The sequence below is a fragment of the Carassius auratus genome, unplaced genomic scaffold (assembly GCF_003368295.1).
Source record: "Carassius auratus strain Wakin unplaced genomic scaffold, ASM336829v1 scaf_tig00000513, whole genome shotgun sequence".
Classification (NCBI taxonomy): domain Eukaryota; kingdom Metazoa; phylum Chordata; class Actinopteri; order Cypriniformes; family Cyprinidae; genus Carassius; species Carassius auratus.
In genome coordinates this window covers 58133-82500 of record NW_020523307.1, presented here as the reverse complement: position 1 = coordinate 82500, position 24368 = coordinate 58133, and the positions used below count along the sequence as shown (strand labels likewise).

General features: G+C 34.6%; 3 protein-coding genes, 2 long non-coding RNA genes and 1 pseudogene across 6 annotated transcripts; 4 read left to right on the top strand and 2 right to left on the bottom strand.

Moving 5' to 3' along the window:
- Window positions 1-943, bottom strand: part of LOC113069045 (thyroid transcription factor 1-associated protein 26 homolog) — a 3719-nt pseudogene extending 2776 nt beyond the window's left edge.
- A 368-nt stretch (window positions 944-1311) lies between these two features.
- On the top strand, window positions 1312-2816 carry LOC113069041 (methyltransferase-like protein 25). The gene is made up of 4 exons (XM_026242015.1): window positions 1312-1446; window positions 1586-1753; window positions 1880-1998; window positions 2073-2816. The coding sequence occupies exons 1-4, from the start codon at window positions 1377-1379 to the stop codon at window positions 2517-2519; spliced, it is 804 nt and encodes a 267-aa protein (XP_026097800.1). The 5' UTR covers window positions 1312-1376; the 3' UTR covers window positions 2520-2816.
- Window positions 2817-6672: 3856 nt separating this feature from the next.
- On the top strand, window positions 6673-9436 carry LOC113069040 (deleted in malignant brain tumors 1 protein-like; the record flags this gene model as incomplete). Its single annotated transcript, XM_026242014.1, has 4 exons — window positions 6673-6913; window positions 7043-7363; window positions 8797-9108; window positions 9237-9436. Coding segments are annotated over exons 1-4 (891 nt in total), but the record flags the coding sequence as incomplete, so codon positions are not given.
- Window positions 9437-9515: 79 nt separating this feature from the next.
- On the top strand, window positions 9516-9886 carry LOC113069047 (uncharacterized). The gene is made up of 3 exons (XR_003279652.1): window positions 9516-9551; window positions 9663-9746; window positions 9838-9886. It is a non-coding gene; the product is annotated as an uncharacterized LOC113069047 (long non-coding RNA).
- A 9047-nt stretch (window positions 9887-18933) lies between these two features.
- LOC113069046 (uncharacterized) lies at window positions 18934-20064 on the bottom strand. The gene is made up of 3 exons (XR_003279651.1): window positions 19771-20064; window positions 19353-19448; window positions 18934-19172 (listed from the first exon to the last, which is right to left on the bottom strand). It is a non-coding gene; the product is annotated as an uncharacterized LOC113069046 (long non-coding RNA).
- A 183-nt stretch (window positions 20065-20247) lies between these two features.
- Window positions 20248-22176, top strand: LOC113069043 (methyltransferase-like protein 25). 2 transcript variants are annotated; one of them, XM_026242017.1, is made up of 4 exons: window positions 20248-20447; window positions 20742-20868; window positions 20995-21113; window positions 21188-22176. In XM_026242017.1, exons 2-4 carry the CDS (start codon window positions 20811-20813, stop codon window positions 21632-21634), a joined length of 624 nt encoding a protein of 207 aa, XP_026097802.1. In that variant the 5' UTR covers window positions 20248-20447; window positions 20742-20810; the 3' UTR covers window positions 21635-22176. The 2 variants fall into 2 exon arrangements, with proteins under 2 accessions (XP_026097802.1, XP_026097801.1); XM_026242016.1 differs by having other exon boundaries at window positions 20250-20447; window positions 20700-20868.
- The last annotated feature ends 2192 nt before the right edge of the window (window positions 22177-24368 follow it).

The window sequence follows — 24368 nt, the reverse complement described above, 5'->3', positions numbered from 1 at the left end:
ATATATATATATGTATATATGTCTGTGTGTATATATATATATATATTTTTATTATTTATTTTTTTTTGTACTATCTGTTACTGTACCTGTCAGACTCTGCTGGTTCATCATCTGAATCAGAGACAGTAGTTTGGTCAGTCGTTGTGTTTGAGATGTGTTTCTCAGTAAAAGGTAAATCCAACACTATTTTTAGTTCATCATCTGCCTCCGTCTCTTCATCTACTGCTCTCCCTTTACATCGTTCCTTTTTTTTCTTGTTCTGCTTCATCTAGTCGTTCTTTTTCAGACAGGTACAGATGTCTCAGGATATTCCTCTTCTGACTGGATTGGTGATGCTTGCATTTTCTTCTTCTCCTTTCTGAGAAGTTTGTTATATTCATGTTTCATCTTCTCCCTCCTTCTGAAGACAAATCCCTGACCTGAGAAAGATAGAGAGGGAGATGAGATTCAAACAGTAACTTACACACTCTACTTTTAGTCCTAGTTAAATATTTGTTGTTTATATTGGTCGATGACATGACGCCATTTTTTCTGGATCTATTACGTTGAAAAATAAGCAAGTTAACTCTCTCTTTCTCTCTCTTTTTTGTATAACATGATATTAATGTTTTCCAAAATGTAACCAACTAGGCGCGTGCTGTTTACAAAGATTTCTATCATTCCGGATGTCTTTGTTTGTCATTGATCCTTATGTCAGATTTGTTAATTCATTGTTATCTAAAATGCATTTTCTGAAAAAGTTGCTATGTTTAAAGTGGACTACTCACCGTCTTTTTCGCTACCATCAAAAACTTTGCTCTCTGGAACCCATTTTATTTTCTTTTTGCCGTTGTGTGTTAAACCACCATGTGGACACATGTTATTTAAGTATTTTCCTTTAATCGGACCTTTAGTTTCAGCGGTTTGTTTTAAAGGTGCCATGTTTCACGTTAACATATTCTTATTTGTGGACATTAACGGTTGTTTATTTTTCGCGTAAAGAAAGGCGCACATTAATGACGTAAGGATGATCATAAGGCATTACTATTCAAAATAAACAACATTTGTGTGAGGGCAAAATATTCGATTTCGCCATTCAACAAAACGCACGCCGGTACACTCAACATGGCCGCGCATTCGGTCGCTCAGAGGAATCATTTCCTGATTCATTCGACTACTTACGTCTTAAACACTGTGTCAACAGCTGCAGCTCTCGCTAAATATTCTCACTTTCTGTGCCCGTGAACAATGGCATTTAATGACATACCCGTCGACACTTTAAAAAGAAAAATAAATTAACTTAAATTAAATTAACTAAGCGGTTTCTCTCCATATCATTAAGTATCTCAAATGCGCACACTGTGGACTTTTACACGCGTGATGTTTGGAGCACGTTTATGTGTGTGAGTCCTGAGGAAGTGTTGTGTGCTGTCAGTTCCACACAAGACCGCATTAGAGCGATAGAAGGTAAGATACTCTCCATCTAATTTTCATAAGAAAAATTAAATATAATATTTATAATCGTATATATATATATATATATATATATATATATATATATGTGTGTGTGTGTGTGTGTGTGTGTAATTATATATATATATTTTAGAGAAGGAAAACACTACGTTTGGTTTCTGCAATGCCTCAAAGAAGTTGGTGGACATATCAGCCCTGCTGAGGGCAGCGAAAGCCCACTGTTTACCAGGTCTGGGGGTCTGTATGCAGCTGGAAGATCTGATGCAGAATCTGAGACTGATGACTGGAGACACTACAGCAGGTAACTGCAGTCAGAAGCACTGAAAACCACATTTAGATTCCACTGGATCTTTATTGTGATTATTATGCATGCCAAATTCATGTTATTAGAAGGTCATATTTCATGCATTGTCTCTAATTCCCATAGGACAGTCATCAGACAAAGCAGTAACACCGGATGAGTTTATGAACTGTAAGAAGGCCCATGAGGTGCAGGCAGTGTCCGAGGTTGTGGCTAGTTTGGCCAAATACTGCAGAGTCAAACAGGTAGAAAATGTTACAAATATAATTTAGTTAAACCAAACTGAATTTAGTCTTTTGATCATGTTTTTGCTTCTCAGGTGATAGACGTGGGTTCAGGGAAAGGCTACCTGTGCTCCTATCTGTCCATGCGGTTCAACCTGCAAGTGTTCGGGATCGACTCCTCCAGCACCAACACACATGGAGCTCAGGAGAGGAACAGGAAACTGAAGAAGTTCTCCAAAGCTTATCAGAAACCAAACAAAGCCACTAGGAAGCAAACTTTGGACAGCAAGGATGCGAGTATACAACACAGCAGAAACTTTGAAAACAGTGATGGCATCAGAAACTTTATTACTGAGGAAAAGGAAAGCTTTGAGGCTCGAGCGGATAGCAGTTCTTTATCAAAACAAGTCACCAATGATTTATCTGCTTCAGATAATGCTGGAGAATGTCCATTAGACCTGAATGATTCAGATTCAGGAAGCAGCTTCCTCAGTATGCTGCCTCTAGACGTCACAGAAGACGTCTCTCCCCACGTCAACTGAGTCTGGAGGAAAGAGAGAAGAGGAAGAGAGAGAATCTGGAGAGGAAAGCTGGAGAAGGAAGGGAGAACATCAGAGACGACGGCCTGTTTTCCCCTCTGACCTCATTTGACCCTCTAACTTTAGCACTCACTATTCTAATTCAATTCTTAAAAAAAAGAAACTACCTTTCTAATCTTTTTCTATTCTATCTGTTTTCTTTTTATTTATTATATTGTTTAAAAGCACTTGCTATGTGTGCTGCGTTGAAGCTAACTGAGACTTGTTATAGCACTTATATATCATTGCTCTTTTGCTGTTTTTGATTGCTTCCATTGTCATCATTTCAGTTAGATAAAAGTGTCTGCTAAATGAATATATGTAAACATAATGTCACTGCAGAAACTGAGCTCAAGACGCTGATCACAGAGCTGGAGGTCAAGAGATGATGGTTTTGTCCAAGGGAGAATAATAATAGCAATAATAAGAGTAAGAATAACCACAATTATAATAATAATTGTTCATATTCTTATTATTGTAATTTATAAAACCAAATATTTAATAAATTCTTTAAAAATAATAATAATTATTAAGTCACTTTGAAATAATTAATAATACATTTTAGAATTATTGTAAGAAAAATAGTGTAAATATGCAAATTAAGTCATGTTTAATAAATAAATGTTAATAATTATAATAATAATTATCAAATAATAATCATAAAATTCTAATTATAATATAAAGTATCAGGGCAGAAAATGTGTTTACAAAATATACAACAGTATGGTTTTATAAAATCAGTCATTTAGTTCATTGTTAAATAATAATAATTATAATAATAATTTTAAATGTTTTAAGTACATATTGTTAAAATGATAACAGTAGCAGTAGTAATAATAATAATTTATTATTCGTTGTGAACTGAATTACAAGGACAAATAACAGAAATGAAAACAACATTAATTATAATAGTAACTACTGTATTATTATTAAAACAAATTATATTGTAATAATTTTAATGACTTCGAATATTTGAAAATATAGACATTATTGAATTACTTTTATAATTACAATTTAACTAATTATCATCATTATAATTAACATCTGAGGATGTTCGGGGCCAAACAGGAGCTGCGCGCCGTTTGTAGTGTGGACTGCTGCTACCATCTGCTCTCTGAAGAGTTTGATCACGACAGACAGGGTAAGAACACACACACACACACACACACACACACACATGGGCAGATCAGTCTCTATCAGAAAAAGACAAGCTCTGTGGAAATGCATTTCTCTGTATATCTTTTTCCAGCAATGTGCAGCCCTGTATCAAAAAAGTACAATAATAATATTCAAATGTGTTATTATTTTATAATTAATATTTTTGTTCTTGATTGTTTAGTTAATATATATATATGATAAATTATTCAATAATGTATTGAAATTGGAACAATATAATATACAGTATACAATGTAATACAGTCATGTCCCAAAACTTGGACACCCTTGGTAAATATGATCAAAGAAGGCTGTGAAAATGTCTGCATTGTTAATCCTTTTGATCTTTTGTTTTTAAAAAAATCACAAAAATCTAACCTTTCATTGTCTAATAACAATTTAAAATGGGGGGAAATATCATTATGAAATAAATGTTTTTTCTCTAATACACATTGGCCACAATTAACGACACCCTTTTATTCAATACTTTTTTGAAACCTCCATCTGCCAGTTTAACAGGTCTAAATGTTCTCCTATAATGCCTGATGAGGTTAGAGAACACCTGACAAGAGATCAGAGACCATTCCTTCATCCAGAATCACTCCAGATCCTTCAGATTCCCAGCTTCTTGTTGGTGCTTCTTCTCTAATTTTCTAGGGTTCAGGTCAGAGGACTGGAATGGTCATAGCAGAAGCTTGGTTTTGAGCTCAGTGACCCATTTCTGTGTTGTTTTTGAGGTTTGTGTTTGGATTATTGTACGGTTGGAAGATTTCTAACAGAGTCAGTCCCTTTAAGATTTTTTATCTGTTGGTATTTGACAGAATCAAAGAAGCCATGTGTCTAAACAAGATGTCCAGGACCTTCAGCAGAAATATAGGCCCACAACATCAAAAATACAGCAGTATATTTCATTGTACACATGAGGTACTTTTTATCTCTGTGTTCACCAAACCCATCTTGAGTGTTTGCTGATAAAAAGCAAAACAAAAATGTGTTTCATCTGATCATAGAAGCCATTCCCCTTTAAAGGTCTAGTCATGGCTGATAACTGAATATCCTAGAGTTTGTTTTTGGATGAGCTAGGAGAATTTTTCTTGAAACCCTCCTAAACAACATGTGTTCATGTAGGTGCTGTTTGACCATTTTTTTAAAAATGTTTTCTGAACCAGAGACTCAACTATTTTCAGCAAATTCTCCAGCTGTGATCCTTGGAGAGTCTTTAGCTACTCAAACTCTCCTTCTCACGGCACATTAGGACGATATAGACACACGTCCTCTTCCAGGCAGTTTCGTAACATTTTCTGTCGATTGGAAATTCTTAATTATTGCCCTGATGATGGAAATGGGAATTTTCACTGCTCTAGCTCCTTTGTTAAAGTCACTTTCTAATTTGTGAAGCTCAATTATCTTTTACTGCACATCAGAAATATATTCTTTGGTTTTTCTAGAAGTGCTGTTAACAGATGCCCAGGCTTTGTTCTTCAAGGCTAAAGTAGCAGCGTGTAACCAAGTAATAAATGTAGCTTGCAGCTCTCTCTCTCAGTGAAAATAATCACTATTGCTCTAGTAACCAGCAGCAGTAGTGGTTTTAACCATCATCCAAACCATTTAAGTGTGTGGGACCCTCCTTCCTGGAACCTGATTTGTACCGAGGGGGCCTGGGGTCTTGATGTTGTTTGGGGTCCACAAAGTGGTAAAGCCACCCCTGACCAGTCGGCTTTGGTGGTCAGACTTAGCAGTTGGTTTGAACGTACCATAAAATCGGGAGCATTTTACAGGAACAGCTTCATTTAGGGTCAGAACACCAAAAACTCAGACTGTTCCTGGAGAACGAGGAGGTCTGGTGATCCTACTTTAAAGACCCTTATTATAAAACTGAATGAAAATACCAGAAATATCACTCTCACTGCTACAGTGTATTGACATTATTAAGTTATATTAAATTATTTCCTGGATACTGTAAATTAATATTTCAAAACTAAACCTGAGTGACTGAATAATAAATAATTGTTATCAAATAACTGGGTTCAGATAAAGTGTTTCTCAAACTCAAACTGATGCTTCCTCGCTTCTTCACTCCTGTTCTTCAGCCCTGACCTGAAACTAATCTAATCTAATCTAATAAATACATCTACAAAGATATGTAAAAAAAAAAATTCTATATTTAATTAATTATATATAATTGCATTCTTTCCAAGAAATAATTTCAGTTATTTATACACTTATTTATTTTCACTATTTATATATGTATTTGTCAACATTTATATGTTTTCAAATTAATTAAAATGTGACACAAATACATATATAAATAATAAATAAGAAAATTAATAAATGTATAAATACATAAATAAATAAATGAAAAATAAATGTTAAAAAATACAATTATACATAATGAAATATAAGTAGAAATTCTCATTTATTTTTTCACATTTCTTTTTTTTAAATATATATATTTATATAATAATTTATTTTGGCAAATTTGGCATAACACATAAGAGAGGCTGTCCTGTAATACTTTCACTGGTGAGAAGTTCCTCATGCAGCAACACAGAGACAAGACTCTTGTCTGCTCCTCTTTACAATAAGAAGTGTTTTCTTGGTCAGAATAAAAGAACAAATGAGTAAAATCCATTAATTCATTCAAATTATTTGTGAGAAATTGGTTCTATTAAGTTTGTGTAAGTGTTTGAAGTGTTCAGACTTACAGAAGTCAGTGATCAGAGCTTGTGTCTGCTGTGTTCAGGTTCAGGTTTGATGCTGAATATAAGCTGCAGTGTTTCTGTATCAATCTGCTTTAAGTTTAGTGTGACTTTATCTCCACACTGACTTCTGACTGACACGAGTCTGTCCTCAGTGAAGTGTCTCTTCACGCTGGAGGAGGAGTCCCGCTCATCAGCGCTCACACTTTATTGATATATATGGAGAAAATCAAAATGCTGCTTTCTGATTTGTCACTGATTGTGTTTGATGATTTCCTCTGTTGTGTCTAATAAGGGAACAGTGAGTGTCATTGGCAGCTGTGAGTCTCTCTCTCTCTTTAGGGGGCTGACAGGAGCCAGTTTCTTCAGTGTGTTTGAGGAGCAGACGAGAAACTTGTGCTGTGCTCTGAGTTGATGAAGTAGTGTGTGTCGAGCTGAAGGAGAAGATGGAGAACTGTCTGATGCTGATGTTTCTGTGTTATATGATAAAACTCATCACCTCTGGTAGGTACATACTCAGAGTCAAGAGGCAATCGATTCTTTAAAATGAGCTGAAATAATTTACATGTAATGTTACAGTTTACTACATACTATGTTTTGTATGTTCATCAATTGTCTCTCTCTCATGTGTAGACAGTGTGAATGTGAGGTTGGTGAATGGTAATATTCCCTGTGCTGGTCGAGTGGAGGTTTATAATGATGGTCAGTGGGGAACAGTGTGTCATTATTGGTGGGATATGACTGATGCTGCAGTGGCGTGTAGAGAGCTGGACTGTGGGACGGCTGTAAAAGCAACATACGATGCTCACTTTGGACAAGGATCAGGACCAATTTCAATGGGTTATGTAGAATGTAGTGGATCAGAGACTGCACTGAAAGACTGTAAGTCAAACAGCCAGTATACACAGCAGTACTGTAAAAATCATAATCTTGATGCTGGTGTCATCTGTTCAGGTAAGATGCTCCAAACCTCAGTCTGTTATTTCATCACTCTCTTTCATAATTCACACTCAATCAATAACATAATTATGCTGGTGTTTACAAACATCACTACCAATCTCATGAAGTCTCTGTTTAATTGTTTAGTTCATAATAATATATTAATCTTAATTCCATATTATCTTTCAATAAACTATGATGAAGAGAGTCACTATTAAATATGTCATGTCTTTTGTATATTCAGACAGTCTGATCTCACAATCTTATGTAAATTGTTTATTTAATGAAGATTATCAAATTACAGATGAAAGATAAAATTACATATCTATGGTGAGCGGGAGGGACATGTTCATAGTTTTGTTGTGTTCACGAGATCAATTTGTCGAAATTAAAGACATTCTTATATTTATGAGTTTAATGTGTAAACAACTCTGTGTGACCATAGCAACCTGGGATTATTTGAATTATTAGAAAAAGTCATCAGTTATTCCTCATATTGTAAACGCCTGACAATTATACCAATAAAGGTATAAGTTTATGATTGTATTTGTGATCGTATGTGACGTGTTGTGTTTTTCATTAACAAATGAAACCACGCAAATGATCCATTCATCAACGGAGATGTATAGGCTTATTTTAGATTATTAATTAGCCAAAATAAAATAAAATAAAATATTTGTTAAAATATATCTTTAAACTGCACTTCCATTAAAAATTTCCGTAATTCATAGAGCATAGGCTATGTCAGGCATACAAAACATTACAAAACGTATGTGAAGGGAAAATAAATCAGATACTTAATGAATCTAATAATAATAATAATATACAAATATTACGTGAAAAAGCTGATCAGTTAATGTATTTAGAAGACTGGGATGGATTAAAATGTTTTTCTTGTAGGCCTATTTTATTTGATGTACATTCAGTGTTCATGTAACCCAGTTGGTAGAGCATTACCTCATTAAGCGCAGGGTTTGTGATTTGATTCCACGGGAACACATGATGGTAAAAATTGATAGCCTGAATGCACTGTAAGCCGCTTTGGATAAAAGCGTCTGCTAAATGCATAAATGTAATTTAATTTAATTTTAATTTTAATTTTAATTTTAATTTCATTACTTCATGTAACATTCATTCATTATAGGCTACAGTCCGATAGGCCTGTGATATATATAATAATTAAATAATGTAATAATTTATGTATAAATAAATGTAATATTTTCTTAATTCAAATTAAAATATTAATAAATCCTTCTCTGATATTCCCGAGTTTCTACAGTTACACAGATTTGTTTATGCAAACAACCGTGGCCATATAAAATTAAATTAAGTGAATTAATTACATTCAACAAAAATTTGACAAAAAAATTAATTGATAGTTTTCTCTAGTCCTCCGGCTGAGTAGAGAGGTTTCATTAATAATCTCTTCTTATATTTCGACATCTCAGGACAAGGACTTCGACTTGTGGACGGGCTTCACCTGTGCTCTGGGAGAGTGGAGATGCTTCGTACAGAAGGATGGGGTTCAGTGTGTGACGCTGTCTTTGACCAGCAGGATGCTGAGGTTGTGTGTAAACAGCTGAAATGTGGGGCTCCTGTACAGGTGCTGGGAGCAGCTGCTTTTGGTAAAGGAAAAGGCCCTGTTTGGTCAGAAGAGATTCAGTGCAGAGGAAGTGAATCTCAGATAGACATCTGTTCACGATCATCTTCACAGAAACACAACTGTTCTCATGACAATGATGTGGGAGTGATCTGTTCTGGTTGAGTATTAACATTTGTCATCTCTTTAGATAAATTACATACACATGTAATACACTGCTGTTGTGTTGTTCAATTATCTTAACTCTAGTTTCATACTGTTTGAAAGAGCTGTCAGTTGTTTGTCCAGGTTACACAGATCTCAGGCTGGTGAATGGTTCAGACTCTTGTTCTGGAAGAGTGGAGCTTCAGTATCTCGATAAATGGGGCACAGTGTGTGATGCATGCTGGGATATGAGAGCTGCCAGTGTCCTCTGTAAACAGCTGAATTGTGGGATTGCTGTTTCTACTGTGGGATCAGACTGGTTTGGAGAGGGAAGTGTTGAAATCTGGGCTGATGTGTTTGATTGTGACAGGAATGAAACAAAACTCTCAGAATGTTCCATCTCTTCATGGAGTCGAGCTGAATGTTCTCACAGACGAGATGTTGGAGTCATCTGCTCTAGTGAGCACATTCACACCACACTGAAGTCTGGTTCCAGAATAAAACTACACATTTCAACAAATTAAGCATATTTTATATAATTATTGAATGACAAATAAACACTCTCTCCAGAAAGTAAAGCTCATCTGGAGAACTGCAGCTCTTCACAAACTCTCAAATGCAGCTCCACACAACAGCTGTCAGTAAAGAACACTGGTGAGAAAATCAACATCTGGACAGACTCTTTGGTTTTTAGTGATCAGAAATATGTATGTACAATCACTGTTTTTCTGTCTCTGAATATCAGGTCGAGGGTCCATCAGGCTGGTGGGTTCTGGGGGAGACTGTGCAGGGAGGCTGGAGGTTTTTCACAGCGGCTCATGGGGGACAGTGTGTGATGACTCCTGGGATATTAAAGATGCCCATGTGGTGTGCAGACAGCTGCAGTGTGGAGTGGCCCTCAGTAACCAGCAGGTACCAGCCTGGTTTGGTCCTGGTTCTGGACACATATGGCTGGATGAGGTGGAGTGTGAGGGGAATGAGACGTCCCTGTGGAGCTGCTCTTCTTCAGGCTGGGGAAAACATGACTGTAATCACAAGGAGGATGTAGGAGTCGTGTGCTCAGGTAAAAAATAATGTAAATAATGATTTTATTTAAAAAGGTTTAAGATTTCTAAACTATTTGCTCATCTACACCACAACATAACACTGAATATACAACACAAAACATGCAAAAAATTAACTAAACTCTAATCTTTGTAGTGAATCACAGACAGCTTACAGCTAACTTTGAGATTTAAATGAGTGTAGTTACAGACTGGATGTTCATATGACAAAGTTCAGCTGAAGATACGCATTTTGTATTTGGTCAGTATTAGTATAATTTTATATATATATTAATGAATGAAGAATTTTTGTTTGTTTGTTCATGTTGTTTTTTACATAAAAAATTTATGGAACTATTAATGAACTGTAATCGTAAGGATTAATTAGAATCATCAAAACATGTATAATTCAAATCCCTAATTAAAACGCTGTCATTCTGTGAGATTTGAGGTTGATTCTCATTCTTTTCCATCTAGAGTTTAAAGAGATCAGGTTAACTGAGGGCTGTGAAGGGAATGTGGAGGTTTTCTACAATGGATCCTGGGGTAATGTGTGTTACAACCAGATGGACAGAGACACAGTGAGTCTGATCTGTCAAGAGCTGAACTGTGGAAGATCTGGCAGTGAACCCGGTTATTCAGAGGGACTGAAGTCCCATAATTGGCTTGATCAACTGAATTGTCGACGACATGACTCCACTTTATGGCAGTGTCCATCTTCACCCTGGGGACAGACTGACTGTGATAATGAAGTCGCCAATATCACCTGCTCAAGTGAGATGATATTTAACTGATTTAAGATGGTTTTAAATAGTCATGTTTTTTGTTCTATTTAGTAGTAAATACAATTTTAACATGTTTTATTCTCAGAGGATCAGACACGCGAGTCTCCTCAGAGTCTTCTGACATGTTCTACCTCACCATCTCCATACAAGAGACAGTGTTCAAGTAAGTTTATTATGATTATTTTAATTATAATCACAACTTTAGACTTTGTGGTGAATTTTGCTGCTCAGTGCTGGTTGATGTGTGTGTTTTAGATCATGTTCCTCTCAGACTGAGTGGAGGTAACGGCCGGTGCTCTGGGAGGCTGGAGGTGTATCATAACGCTGTGTGGGGCTCAGTCTGTGATGATCAGTGGGACATCAGCGATGCTCAGGTGGTCTGCAGGCAGCTGGGTTGTGGAGCAGCACTGAGGGCTGATGGGAATTCAGTCTTTGGTGCTGGTAAAGGTGTTGTGTGGCTGAACAGAGTCGAGTGCAGAGGGAATGAGATTCACCTGTGGGACTGTCCTCTCTCCCTGAAAAAACACACTGACTGCTCCGAGAAAGAGCACGCTGGACTCATCTGTGCAGGTCACATAATTATTTTTATAATTTTAGTTATTTGTGTATTTAAATAAAACAATTGCATGATTGTTAATGTGTTTGACAGATTTGCCAGATGTGTCAGTGTCCTCTACTCCTGCCACAACAACATCAGTTTCTCCTCCAGTGTCTCCTCCAGTGCGCTCAACATCAGTCTCTCCTCCACAAACTCTCTCCGTCCCCCCAGTGCTTGTGATTGTTCTGGGAGTTGTGCTCTTACTGCTCTTAGTGCCACTGCTTATACTGATTCAGCAGAACAGAGTGATGAGGAGAGGTAGGAGAGATCCAGAGACTGTCATATTGTGTCTTATTCAGTGTGTGATCAGTCATGTGTTGTGAACTGACAGCAGGTTTGTCTGTCTACACTCACAGCTCTCTCTAAGAGGAGACACAGGACGATGACTGAAGCCGTGTATGAGGAGATTCAGCACAGACACAATCACTTCACTCAGAGGGGTGAGACATGAGCCATCAATCTCATTTAATAGCATTAATAAGAGTCTGTCAGACAGTTGATGTTCATCTATTATTAGTCCTGTTAAACCTCCTGCTTCAAACCACAGAATTCCTGACAGAAAACCACAGAGCTGCAGGTGCATGTTTATATGTGTGTGTGTGTGTGTTTGTGAGAGAGAGAGAGAGAAAGAGAGTATCTCTTCCTGTGAGTATTTTTAGATTGTCATAAGGAGGTGTTCATATGTTACACTAAGTGAAGGTGCAGGTGTGTGTGTGTGTGTGTATTTCTGGAAGGCAGTGAGGAATGGGTTCATGTGAGGATAATTGTGTGTTTACTAACAGGTTGAAAAAGGGATTTCTGCCTATAATGATTTTAAAATGTGAATGATTAATATTTGTGAATACTATTCCAGTGGTCTTCTTTATGATCAAAAGATCATGAGAATTCAGTTTGTTTGTAAAGATGAAAACGTTTCTGCTCTGCTCTTCTTTAACAGGGAGTCTCATCTCTGAAGAACTGAATTCTGGGTATGAAGATGCTGATGAGCTTCTCTCAGGTTCCAGAGATGATCCACATATTTATATATATATATCGCATATATATCAAACCTTTTTTTATAATTAAGTGAAGTGAACCAGTTCTATTGCATATTTGATTATTGACCCAATATTATTTAAATACTGCTGTTTGCTTATATATTAACAGTCTGTTCTCCTTTTTTAGCAAAAGATTTCAAGACTGCATATTATGATGACGTCACTAATGACAGTGGCCTAAAAGGTCAGAGACGTTTTTAACTGATCACATGATTCATCACCAAATGATTAATGTATTTACGATCTGCCAAAAGAACATATTTTGGTTTTGTATCCAAACATATTGTGTCTTGATGCAGAAGAGATGGTGAAGGAAATCACACCGGGATACTATGATGATGTCATCACTGATGGACTGAAACCAGATCGTGAGACAGGTGTCACTCTCTTACTCAGCATATAATATACTTTAAAGGGGGGGGTGAAATGCTATTTCATGCATACTGAGTTTTTTACACTGTTAAAGAGTTGGATTCCCATGCTAAACATGGACAAAGTTAAAAAAATTAAGTTTTATGGTTGAAGGAGTATTTCTGTTCCAAAAATACTACTTCCGGTTTGTCACAAGTTTCGGAAAGTTTTTTTTCGAGTATGGCTCTGTGTGACGTTAGATGGAGTCCTAAGGGCACTTCTCCCGGAAGAGCGCACGCTCCCGTATAGCAGAGCACTGAGAGCACAACAGACATTCACTGATCAGAGCGAGAGCGTCGCGAAATGTCACAAAAGAAGTGTGTTTTTGGTTGCCAGGGCAAGACAACCCTGCACAGATTACCAAAAAAAAAACAGCATTAAGGGACCAGTGGATGGAGTTTATTTTTACAGAGCATCAACGGAGTTGTGCAAGTGTTTTTGTTTGTTCCCTGCATTTCGAAGATGCTTGTTTTACAAACAAGGCCCAGTTTGACGCCGGATTTGCACATTGTTTATTTCTTAAGGATAATGCAGTCCCAACGAAAAAGGGTCACGATCGTGTGTTGGAACCGCAGGCGGTGAGTAAAACTGCTTCAAATATCTCTGTGTTATTAACTTAGCTATCGGCGCGTAAGCACATCAAGTAAACAACATGTGATGTTGTCATCAAACTGCACTTTCCACATGTACAGCTTAAAAAAAAAAAAGATGACATAAAGTGGAACTTAGTCATTTTCCAAAACCGCTAAGCAAATATATACAGTTTCAGTACATACCACACAAAAACGTTGTTGCTGATGCTGCTCTTGTTAAATTTCAGCCTCGGGATCTGATTCTGGATCATAAATATACGCTGAATCCGACTGTTAGCCATGGTTTGTTTTGGTTGTTTTTTTTTTCCTCATGGTAAAGTCACAGCTTCCAAACGCTCTCAAAGCAAAAGCCTCCAGCCGCTCGTGTTTTTCTGGGAAAAATCGATACAGACTATCTTTCTCTTATGAATATAATAAAACAAGACTTTTTGGAGTTATGAAGGATGCAGTACTACTCTATAGGTACTCAAGATTAACAGGATATTGAGTGAAAACGAGCATTTCACCCCCCCTTTAATAAAAAATATTACTGTACATTTAAGTTAGATTTTTTTTACTGAATTAAATGAAAGTGAGTGATGAATGTGTGAATTTGTAGAAGACACACCTGAGAGCTATGATGATGTCATGACAAGCGGACTAAACTCTGATATCAGAAAAGGTGTTTTACTTTTTCATCAGTTAAAATATATATAATATTTAAAATCCAGATTGTTACATTTCATTTTGACACATTTTTATTTGTAGTGGACACACCAGAGAATTATGATGATGTCATCATAAATAGACGGATCTCTCAAGGGGAAACAGGTGAGATGAACAGAACAACATTTTTCATGTTTAGATGAGTATCAGATATTCACTTCATTTAATCAAGTCACTGAAGGGAAAAGGGATCCTTCAAAAGTGATAGTGTTTTATAAACTTTTTCTCATATTAACATCTTTGTTCATATTAAACATGTTTGTTCTCATATTAACATCTTTATTTAGATTTAATATTTTTACATTTTTCCAGTTGTTAAGACTTCAAATATTTATTCAGTTACAGTATTTGACATGATTTAAGATTTTGTTTTTAATAACAGATTATGATGATGTGGAGGAGGAGTCAAACAGAGAAGGGGGTTATTTGGCTCAATGATGTCATCCACTGCTTCGGTTCAACACATCTGAACTAATGCAGAATTATTGATATATCGATATTGTTATTGTGATATGTCCAATCTCACATTTTTATATATTTTCCCCCATTTTTGTATTAAATCTGTTATGCCTTTGTAGACTTTGTTGGATTTTTTGGCCTTGTTAATAGAAAAATAAAAAAAGTTTTTGTGTGTCAATAAGAGATTAGATGATCCCTGAAGTCAAATGTATGATCTTACATTATAAAGCACAAACACAGTGACAATCAAAATATCCTAAATATAAACACAATGACCATCAGTGATGTAACAGTCCTCAGCTTCACCACAGAAAGTACTGAGTTCATGAGCGGATAATGCTGAAAAAATTTATTTTGGATGCGATAAGTAACTTTCACAATAGAAAGAAAATAAATAAAAATCAACTAAAATCAACTATCAACTATTATTATCTCATGTGGACAGGCGTGTTATGAAGTAATAAATAAATTATGCATATTGCTTGTCTGCTGGGCTTTTATATTTTAATTATAAACTACTTTTATATTCTATATTTTACTGTAGAAGTACTGTGTTATATATGTGTAATTCAAAGATCTGTAACGCGTTTAAAATATTTCTCAGGGATATGCCAGTATCAAATGTACCTGTTGCAATTAATTGCTAATGCTTTTATCACAGTATACGGTATTATCACAGTATTGAAATTTACATTTTGATCAGAATACAGTATAACAGGTTAAATAAATGTTTTCTTATAACAAAAATAACTGAACATTTAAATGCAATAAAGTAATACAAAATTTTACTATAAGACTTCTTTAGTTAACCATTAACATTCACAATGAGCAATAGCTACAATTACAACAGAAGATATTCATCTTTTTTTTAAGTCTTAGTTCACGTTAGCTCATTAAATAATACATTTGCAACTTTAGATATTAACAACATGTTATTAGATACTGGAATAGCTAAGATTAATGAATGTTCAGAAGAATTTTCCATTGGCAGAGATGTTGCTGTTGACTTATTATTATTATCAGTAGTAGTAGTAGTAGTACTTTTCTGTACTTTTTTAATGAAAACATCTACTACATGACCCGAGAATTATATTTTGGTTATTAAGTATTTATTTAAATAAATAAATAAATATTTTCTTATCATTTTTTAATTAGTTTTAAAAAAGTATAAACCGGTAATATTTAACGATTCTCTCATTTCTTCTGGAATTTAAATCCAAAGTCAGTGAAGCTTCTCTGAGGAGAACAGCAACCTTTGTGTTGTGCACGTAAACCAATGTTTCTGATCAATCTGTGGCTCTCTGGTGTCTAAACAAATGTGTGGCCAGGTCATGATATTCTGTCTTTCTTTTTGTGCTGATGACAAAGAAAGTTGATTTGCAGATTTTTTTTTTTTTTAAATGAAAGCTCATTTAAATCAGATCATGAAAACTTGCGATTTCTGAATGAGCGAGCGTTTCTGATGGTAAATATTAAGTAGGATAATTTCCAGGAAAATAAAGGGATGATAATTACTTTATATGGCATTTATTGTATATACAGTACCACGGTACACACAGTAAATGTTTTCCAGAGCTGAGTAGTAATGTAATCAGATTCCAAAAATCAAGTATTCATAAGTAGAGTATATTACATTTTAAAAATGCTCCTAATCAGATTAAAGTTACTCCTTTATGGATTACATTATCACATATAATTCACACAATGGCAACAAATCATTCATAATTAATTGTTTCTCTCTCTCTCTCTCTCTCTTAAAATAAAAAAATACATTTAGTTTTGGCTATATTCACAATATTAAACGGTCGTGTTGATAAATTTTTTCAAACCATGTTTCTGAATTTGGGTGAAAAAAGCTCCTCTCAATCAATGAGATAATGTTTGACACAAATAATAATGCAAGTTACTAAATACTGCTGATGTCTATCTGTGAAACACTATAGCAGTCCTCGTCATTTCCAGAAGGACCTTAACTGTTGAATTGAGAAATCTGACCTGAAAGACTTAATAAAAAATAAAAAATAAAACACTTAGATAAAATATATCTGTTTTTAGTGTTTAAGTGTCCAAATAATTTATTTCTTGAACTCAAACTCATTTTTTCACATTTTTTTATTTTTATTTATACACATTTTCATTTTATTTATATGTGTATTTGTAAACATTTCTATATTTTCAATTTTTTTCAAATGTAGCATAAATACATATATAAAAATACATAAATATGGAAATAAATGTATAAATAAAAAAATAAATGTTGAAAAATACAATTCACATTTTATTTATTTTTGTATATTTATATACTCATTTATTTATTATTTTGTTAACTTTATGATTTCACATAATAGAGACTGTCCTATGATACTTTCACTGGTGAGAAGTTCCTCATGCAGCAACACAGAGACAAGACTCTTGTCTGCTCCTCTTTACAATAAGAAGTGTTTTGCTGCCATCTGCTGGACAAATGCAGCAGCGCAGTATTAAACTCACATGATTATTGCTCTTATTTTATTCTCAAAGTTAAACCTAATGAAAATAAATAATATTTAATTTAATAAAACTAATCAAAATAGCATTAATATAGTTTATACTATGGTGCAATCATATGTTTAATGTTTTCTTGGTCAGAATAAAAGAACAAATTAGTAAAATCATTAATTCATTAAAATTAGTCGTGAGAAATTGGTTCTAGTAAGTATGTGTAAGTGTTTGAAGTGTTCAGACTTACAGAAGTCAGTGATCAGAGCTTGTGTCTGCTGTGTTCAGGTTCAGGTTTGATGCTGAATATAAGTTGCAGTGTTTCTGTATCAATCTGCTTTAAGTTTAGTGTGACTTTATCTCCATACTGACTTCTGACTGACACGAGTCTGTCCTCAGTGAAGTGTCTCTTCATGCTTATAGAAGTGATGTGTTTGATTGTGACGGGAATGAAACAAAACTCTCAAATGTTCCATCTCTTCATGGAGTCGAGATGTTGGAGTCATCTGCTCTGGTGAGTTCAATTCAATTCAAGTTTATTTGTATAGCGATTTTTACGATACAAATACTTGCAAAGCAAATTTACAGAAAATTTAGTTTCTACAATATTTAGTACTTATACTTATCAATGGTGACTTTCATTTTATGTGCATATGACAGAAATTTTCAGAAGAATTAATACAAGACGTAGTCAACCAACGATGAACACTATTATTAGCAATGTGTTTTTTTTTTTTTTCAGGTATGTGAACTCACCAGAGCATTGTGATGATGTCATAATTATTGGACAGAACTTTAAATGTGTAACAGGTGAGTCACACAGAACTGCTTTTTATCATAACCTGCTGTATTATATATATTTATCATGTTACATAATGAACATGTATTTAAACCATTAATGAATCCTCATAGGTTTATCAGGTTTAATCCAATAGTTTCAGACAGTCATGAGGAGAAAGAGATCAGTGACACAAGCTGTGTTACACATTACAATGTGAGGTTTTATTTCACATGTGTATCAGAGGGAGATCAGGAGATTGATGATGATGATGATGTGATGAGCAGTCAGGAAGATGAGAGAAACATGCTGGGTTGGTTATTGTTACCTTTTTACATAATCTACTTTAAATTAAATTAAATTAAATTAAATTAAATTAAATTAATGCATTTAGCAGACGGTTTTATCCAAAGCGACTTACATGTCATGTATCACTTTTACATATCATGTGTTCCTGGGGAATCAAACCCCCAACCTTGCGCTTGCAATCCTCTACTACTTGAGCTACATGAACACTATATTATATATTATAATATTACGAACACTATATTATATATAGTTTCTTATATTGCTACTAATGCATCAATGTCTTCTGTTTTTATAAAAGTTTAAATGCTTTATCAACAAATTTTAGTATTTGTATTTTAGTATTTGCCCTTTTACTTTGATATCAATGCTTTTCAACTAATAAAAAAAATATGCCATTCATTCATCGTGTCTCAATAATATATTTTTAAAAGAACGGTTAGAAGAAAAGAGAAATTCAGAAGTTCAGCTTCAGACAGCATTTTATAGCTAAATATAATAATAAAATTTTATTTTATAAAGCATCATGTTTTTCACAAACTTGAATTAACTCAAGTAAAACAATTTAAAATTTAGTTTACAATAAATATTACTGGGAAAGACAAAGGTATGCACATCCTTGTGATCAAAAAAAAAAAAAAAAAACACTCACCCAAACTGCAGAGTTTATTGTGTGATGGTCTATTTTAACTTTAAACAGTCTCATTTTATGTTTGATGGTGAATTATTTGTGCTGAGCTTGAATCTTTTGCAGCAATAGCTCCATATGCAGATTGAGGTTGGGCTGACCTTTCTTAGTTTTTATCTTCAACAACTGATAGGTTGCTATTTTCTTCTTATATTTTTTTTCACAGCATCCTCTCGCTGAGCTTGTCTTTCAAGAATTCCTACACAGACACAATAAGAATGTAAAGGATGATTACAATGTGTTGGTTTATGTGACATAACGAGTCTTCCTTAATGACATCACAAAGGAGATTGATTAGGAAATTGAAAACTGTAGAACAATTTCATCATACTGATGGCTCTAGCACTGAGAAAACATTTGACAGTATTTATTTCCTCACCTCTCGTTTTCTTGCACATACCTCCTTTATCCTTTCATATTCTTGCTTTGTCTTCTGATACAATGACATTTTCTGCTTCCTTTGGATGAATGGAGTCTATTGGGAGCCGAAGACACAAATCAGAAATGTGGCTTTGTGTGTGTGTGTGTGTATGTGTATGTATATATACACACACATATATATATATTTTTTCTGGATCTATTACGTTGAAAAATAAGCAAGTTAACTCTCTCTTTCTCTCTCTTTTTTGTATAACATGATATTAATGTTTTCCAAAATGTAACCAACTAGGCTTTCTAGATTTCTATCATTCCGGATGTCTTTGTTTGTCATTGATCCTTATGTCAGATTTGTTTATTCATTGTTATCTAAAATGCATTTTCTGAAAAAGTTGCTATGTTTAAAGTGGACTACTCACCTTCTTTTACACTACCATCAAAAACTTTGCTCTCTGGAACCCATTTTATTTTCTTTTTGCCGTTGTGTGTTAAACCACCATGTGGACACATGTTATTTAAGTATTTTCCTTTAATCGGACCTTTAGTTTCAGCGGTTTGTTTTAAAGGTGCCATGTTTCACGTTAACATATTCTTATTTGTGGACATTAACGGTTGTTTATTTTTCGCGTAAAGAAAGGCGCACATTAATGACGTAAGGATGATCATAAGGCATTACTATTCAAAATAAACAACATTTGTGTGAGGGCAAAATATTCGATTTCGCCATTCAACAAAACGCACGCCGGTACACTCAACATGGCCGCGCATTCGGTCGCTCAGAGGAATCATTTCCTGATTCATTCGACTACTTACGTCTTAAACACTGTGTCAACAGCTGCAGCTCTCGCTAAATATTCTCACTTTCTGTGCCCGTGAACAATGGCATTTAATGACATACCCGTCGACACTTTAAAAAAAAAAAAATTAACTTAAATTAAATTAACTAAGCGGTTTCTCTCCATATCATTAAGTATCTCAAATGCGCACACTGTGGACTTTTACACGCGTGATGTTTGGAGCACGTTTATGTGTGTGAGTCCTGAGGAAGTGTTGTGTGCTGTCAGTTCCACACAAGACCGCATTAGAGCGATAGAAGGTAAGATACTCTCCATCTAATTTTCATAAGAAAAATTAAATATAATATTTATAATCGTATATATATATATATATATATATATATATATATATATATATATATATATATATATATATATATATATATATATATATATATATATATGTGTGTGTGTGTGTGTGTGTGTGTGTGTGTGTGTGTGTGTAATTATTATATATATATATATATATATATATATATATATATATATATATATATATATATATATTTTAGAGAAAGAAAACACTACGTTTGGTTTCTGAAATCCCTCAAAAGAAGTTGGTGGACATATCAGCCCTGCTGAGGGCAGCGAAAGCCCACTGTTTACCAGGTCTGGGGGTCTGTATGCAGCTGGAAGATCTGATGCAGAATCTGAGACTGATGACTGGAGACACTACAGCAGGTAACTGCAGTCAGAAGCACTGAAAACCACATTTAGATTCCACTGGATCTTTATTGTGATTATTATGCATGCCAAATTCAGGTTATTAGAAGGTCATATTTCATGCATTGTCTGTAATTCCCATAGGACAGTCATCAGACAAAGCAGTAACACCGGATGAGTTTATGAACTGTAAGAAGGCCCATGAGGTGCAGGCAGTGTCCAAGGTTGTGGCTAGTTTGGCCAAATACTGCCGAGTCAAACAGGTAGAAAATGTTACAAATATAATTTAGTTAAACCAAACTGAATTTAGTCTTTTGATCATGTTTTTGCTTCTCAGGTGATAGACGTGGGTTCAGGGAAAGGCTACCTGTGCTCCTATCTGTCCATGCGGTTCAACCTGCAAGTGTTCGGGATCGACTCCTCCAGCACCAACACACATGGAGCTCAGGAGAGGAACAGGAAACTGAAGAAGTTCTCCAAAGCTTATCAGAAACCAAACAAAGCCACTAGGAAGCAAACTTTGGACAGCGAGGATGAGAGTATACAACACAGCAGAAACTTTGAAAACAGTGTTGGCATCAAAAACTTTATAACTGAGGAAAAGGAAAGCTTTGAGGCTCGAGCGGATAGCAGTGCTGTATCAGAACAAGTCACCAATGATTTATCTGCTTCAGATAATGCTGGAGAATGTCCATTAGACCTGAATGATTCAGATTCAGGAAGCAGCTTCCTCAGTATGCTGTCTCTAGACGTCACAGAAGACGTCTCTCCCCACGTCAACTGAGTCTGGAGGAAAGAGAGAAGAGGAAGAGAGAGAATCTGGAGAAGGAAGGGAGAACATCAGAGACGACGGCCTGTTTTCCCCTCTGACCTCATATGACCCTCTAACTTTAGCACTCACTATTCTTATTCAATTCTTAAAAAAGAAACTACCTTTCTAATCTTTTTCTATTCTATCTGTTTTCTTTTTATTTATTATATTGTTTAAAAGCACTTGCTATGTGTGCTGCGTTGAAGCTAACTGAGACTTGTTGTAGCACTTATATATCATTGCTCTTTTGCTGTTTTTGATTGCTTCCATTGTCATCATTTGTAAGTCACTTTAGATAAAAGTGTCTGCTAAATGCATAAATGTAAACATAATGTCACTGCAGAAACTGAGCTCAAGACGCTGATCACAGAGCTGGAGGTCAAGAGATGATGGTTTTGTCCAAGGGAGAATAATAATAGCAATAATAAGAGTAAGAATAACCACAATTATAATAATAATTGTTCATATTCTTATTATTGTAATTTATAAAACCAAATATTTAATAAATTCTTTAAAAATAATAATTATTATTAAGTCACTTTGAAATAATTAATAATACATTTTAGAATTATTGTAAGAAAAATAGTGTAAATATGCAAATTAAGTCATGTTTAATAAATAAATGTTAATAATTATAATAATAATTATCAAATAATAATCATAAAATTCTAATTATAACATAAAGTACCAGGGCAGAAAATGTGTTTACAAAATATACAACAGTATGGTTTTATAAAATCAGTCATTTAGTTCATTGTTAAATAATAATAATTATAATAATAATTTTAAATGTTTTAAGTACATATTGTTAAAATGATAACAGTAGCAGTAGTAATAATAATAATTTATTATTCGTTGTGAACTGAATTACAAGGACAAATAACAGAAATGAAAACAACATTAATTATAATAGTAACTACTGTATTATTATTAAAACAAATTATATTGTAATAATTTTAATGACTTCGAATATTTGAAAATATAGACATTATTGAATTACTTTTATAATTACAATTTAACTAATTATCATCATTATAATTAACATCTGAGGATGTTCGGGGCCAAACAGGAGCTGCGCGCCGTTTGTAGTGTGGACTGCTGCTACCATCTGCTCTCTGAAGAGTTTGATCACGACAGACGGGGTAAGAACACACACACACACACACACACACGTGGGCAGATCAGTCTCTATCAGAAAAAGACAAGCTCTGTGGAAATGCATTTCTCTGTATATCTTTTTCCAGCAATGTGCAGCCCTGTATCAAAAAAGTACAATAATAATATTCAAATGTGTTATTATTTTATAATTAATATTTTTGTTCTTGATTGTTTAGTTAATATATATATATGATAAATTATTCAATAATGTATTGAAATTGGAACAATATAATATACAGTATACAATGTAATACAGTCATGTCCCAAAACTTGGACACCCTTGGTAAATATGATCAAAGAAGGCTGTGAAAATGTATCTGCATTGTTAATCCTTTTGATCTTTTGTTTTTAAAAAAAATCACAAAAATCTAACCTTTCATTGTCTAATAACAATTTAAAATGGGGGGAAATATCATTATGAAATAAATGTTTTTTCTCTAATACACATTGGCCACAATTAACGACACCCTTTTATTCAATACTTTTTTGAAACCTCCATCTGCCAGTTTAACAGGTCTAAATGTTCTCCTATAATGCCTGATGAGGTTAGAGAAAACCTGACAAGAGATCAGAGATCATTCCTTCATCCAGAATCACTCCAGATCCTTCAGATTCCCAGCTCCATGTTGGTGCTTCTCCTCTTCAGTTCACTCATCTCATTTTCTAGGGTTCAGGTCAGAGGACTGGAATGGCCATAGCAGAAGCTTGGTTTTGAGCTCAGTGACCCATTTCTGTGTTGTTTTTGAGGTTTGTGTTTGGATTATTGTACGGTTGGAAGATTTCTAACAGAGTCAGTCCCTTTAAGATTTTTTATCTGTTGGTATTTGACAGAATCAAAGAAGCCATGTGTTTAAACAAGATGTCCAGGACCTTCAGCAGAAATATAGGCCCACAACATCAAAAATACAGCAGTATATTTCATTGTACACATGAGGTACTTTTTATCTCTGTGTTCACCAAACCCATCTTGAGTGTTTGCTGATAAAAAGCAAATCAAAAATGTGTTTCATCTGATCATAGAAGCCATTCCCCTTTAAAGGTCTAGTCATGGCTGATAACTGAATATCCTAGAGTTTGTTTTTGGATGAGCTAGGATATTTTTTCTTGAAACCCTCCTAAACAACATGTGTTCATGTAGGTGCTGTTTGACCATTTTTTTAAAAATGTTTTCTGAACCAGAGACTCAACTATTTTCAGCAATTCTCCAGCTGTGATCCTTGGAGAGTCTTTAGCTACTCAAACTCTCCTTCTCACTGCACATTAGGACGATATAGACAAACGTCCTCTTCCAGGCAGTTTCGTAACATTTTCTGTCGATTGGAAATTCTTAATTATTGCCCTGATGATGGAAATGGGAATTTTCACTGCTCTAGCTCCTTTGTTAAAGTCACTTTCTAATTTGTGAAGCTCAATTATCTTTTACTGCACATCAGAAATATATTCTTTGGTTTTTCTAGAAGTGCTGTTAACAGATGCCCAGGCTTTGTTCTTCAAGGCTAAAGTAGCAGCGTGTAACCAAGTAATAAATGTAGCTTGCAGCTCTCTCTCT

Excerpts from the sequence above, each read along its gene's own strand:
- LOC113069043 (XM_026242017.1), top strand. The coding sequence starts at position 20,811 with ATGCAGCTGGAAGATCTGATGCAGAATCTGAGACTGATGACTGGAGAC. Across the intron at positions 20,869-20,994 it reads GACTGGAGACACTACAGCAG|GACAGTCATCAGACAAAGCA; the intron begins GTAACTGCAGTC and ends TAATTCCCATAG. Across the intron at positions 21,114-21,187 it reads AATACTGCCGAGTCAAACAG|GTGATAGACGTGGGTTCAGG; the intron begins GTAGAAAATGTT and ends TTTGCTTCTCAG.
- LOC113069041 (XM_026242015.1), top strand. The coding sequence starts at position 1,377 with ATGTGTGTGAGTCCTGAGGAAGTGTTGTGTGCTGTCAGTTCCACACAA. Across the intron at positions 1,754-1,879 it reads GACTGGAGACACTACAGCAG|GACAGTCATCAGACAAAGCA; the intron begins GTAACTGCAGTC and ends TAATTCCCATAG. Across the intron at positions 1,999-2,072 it reads AATACTGCAGAGTCAAACAG|GTGATAGACGTGGGTTCAGG; the intron begins GTAGAAAATGTT and ends TTTGCTTCTCAG.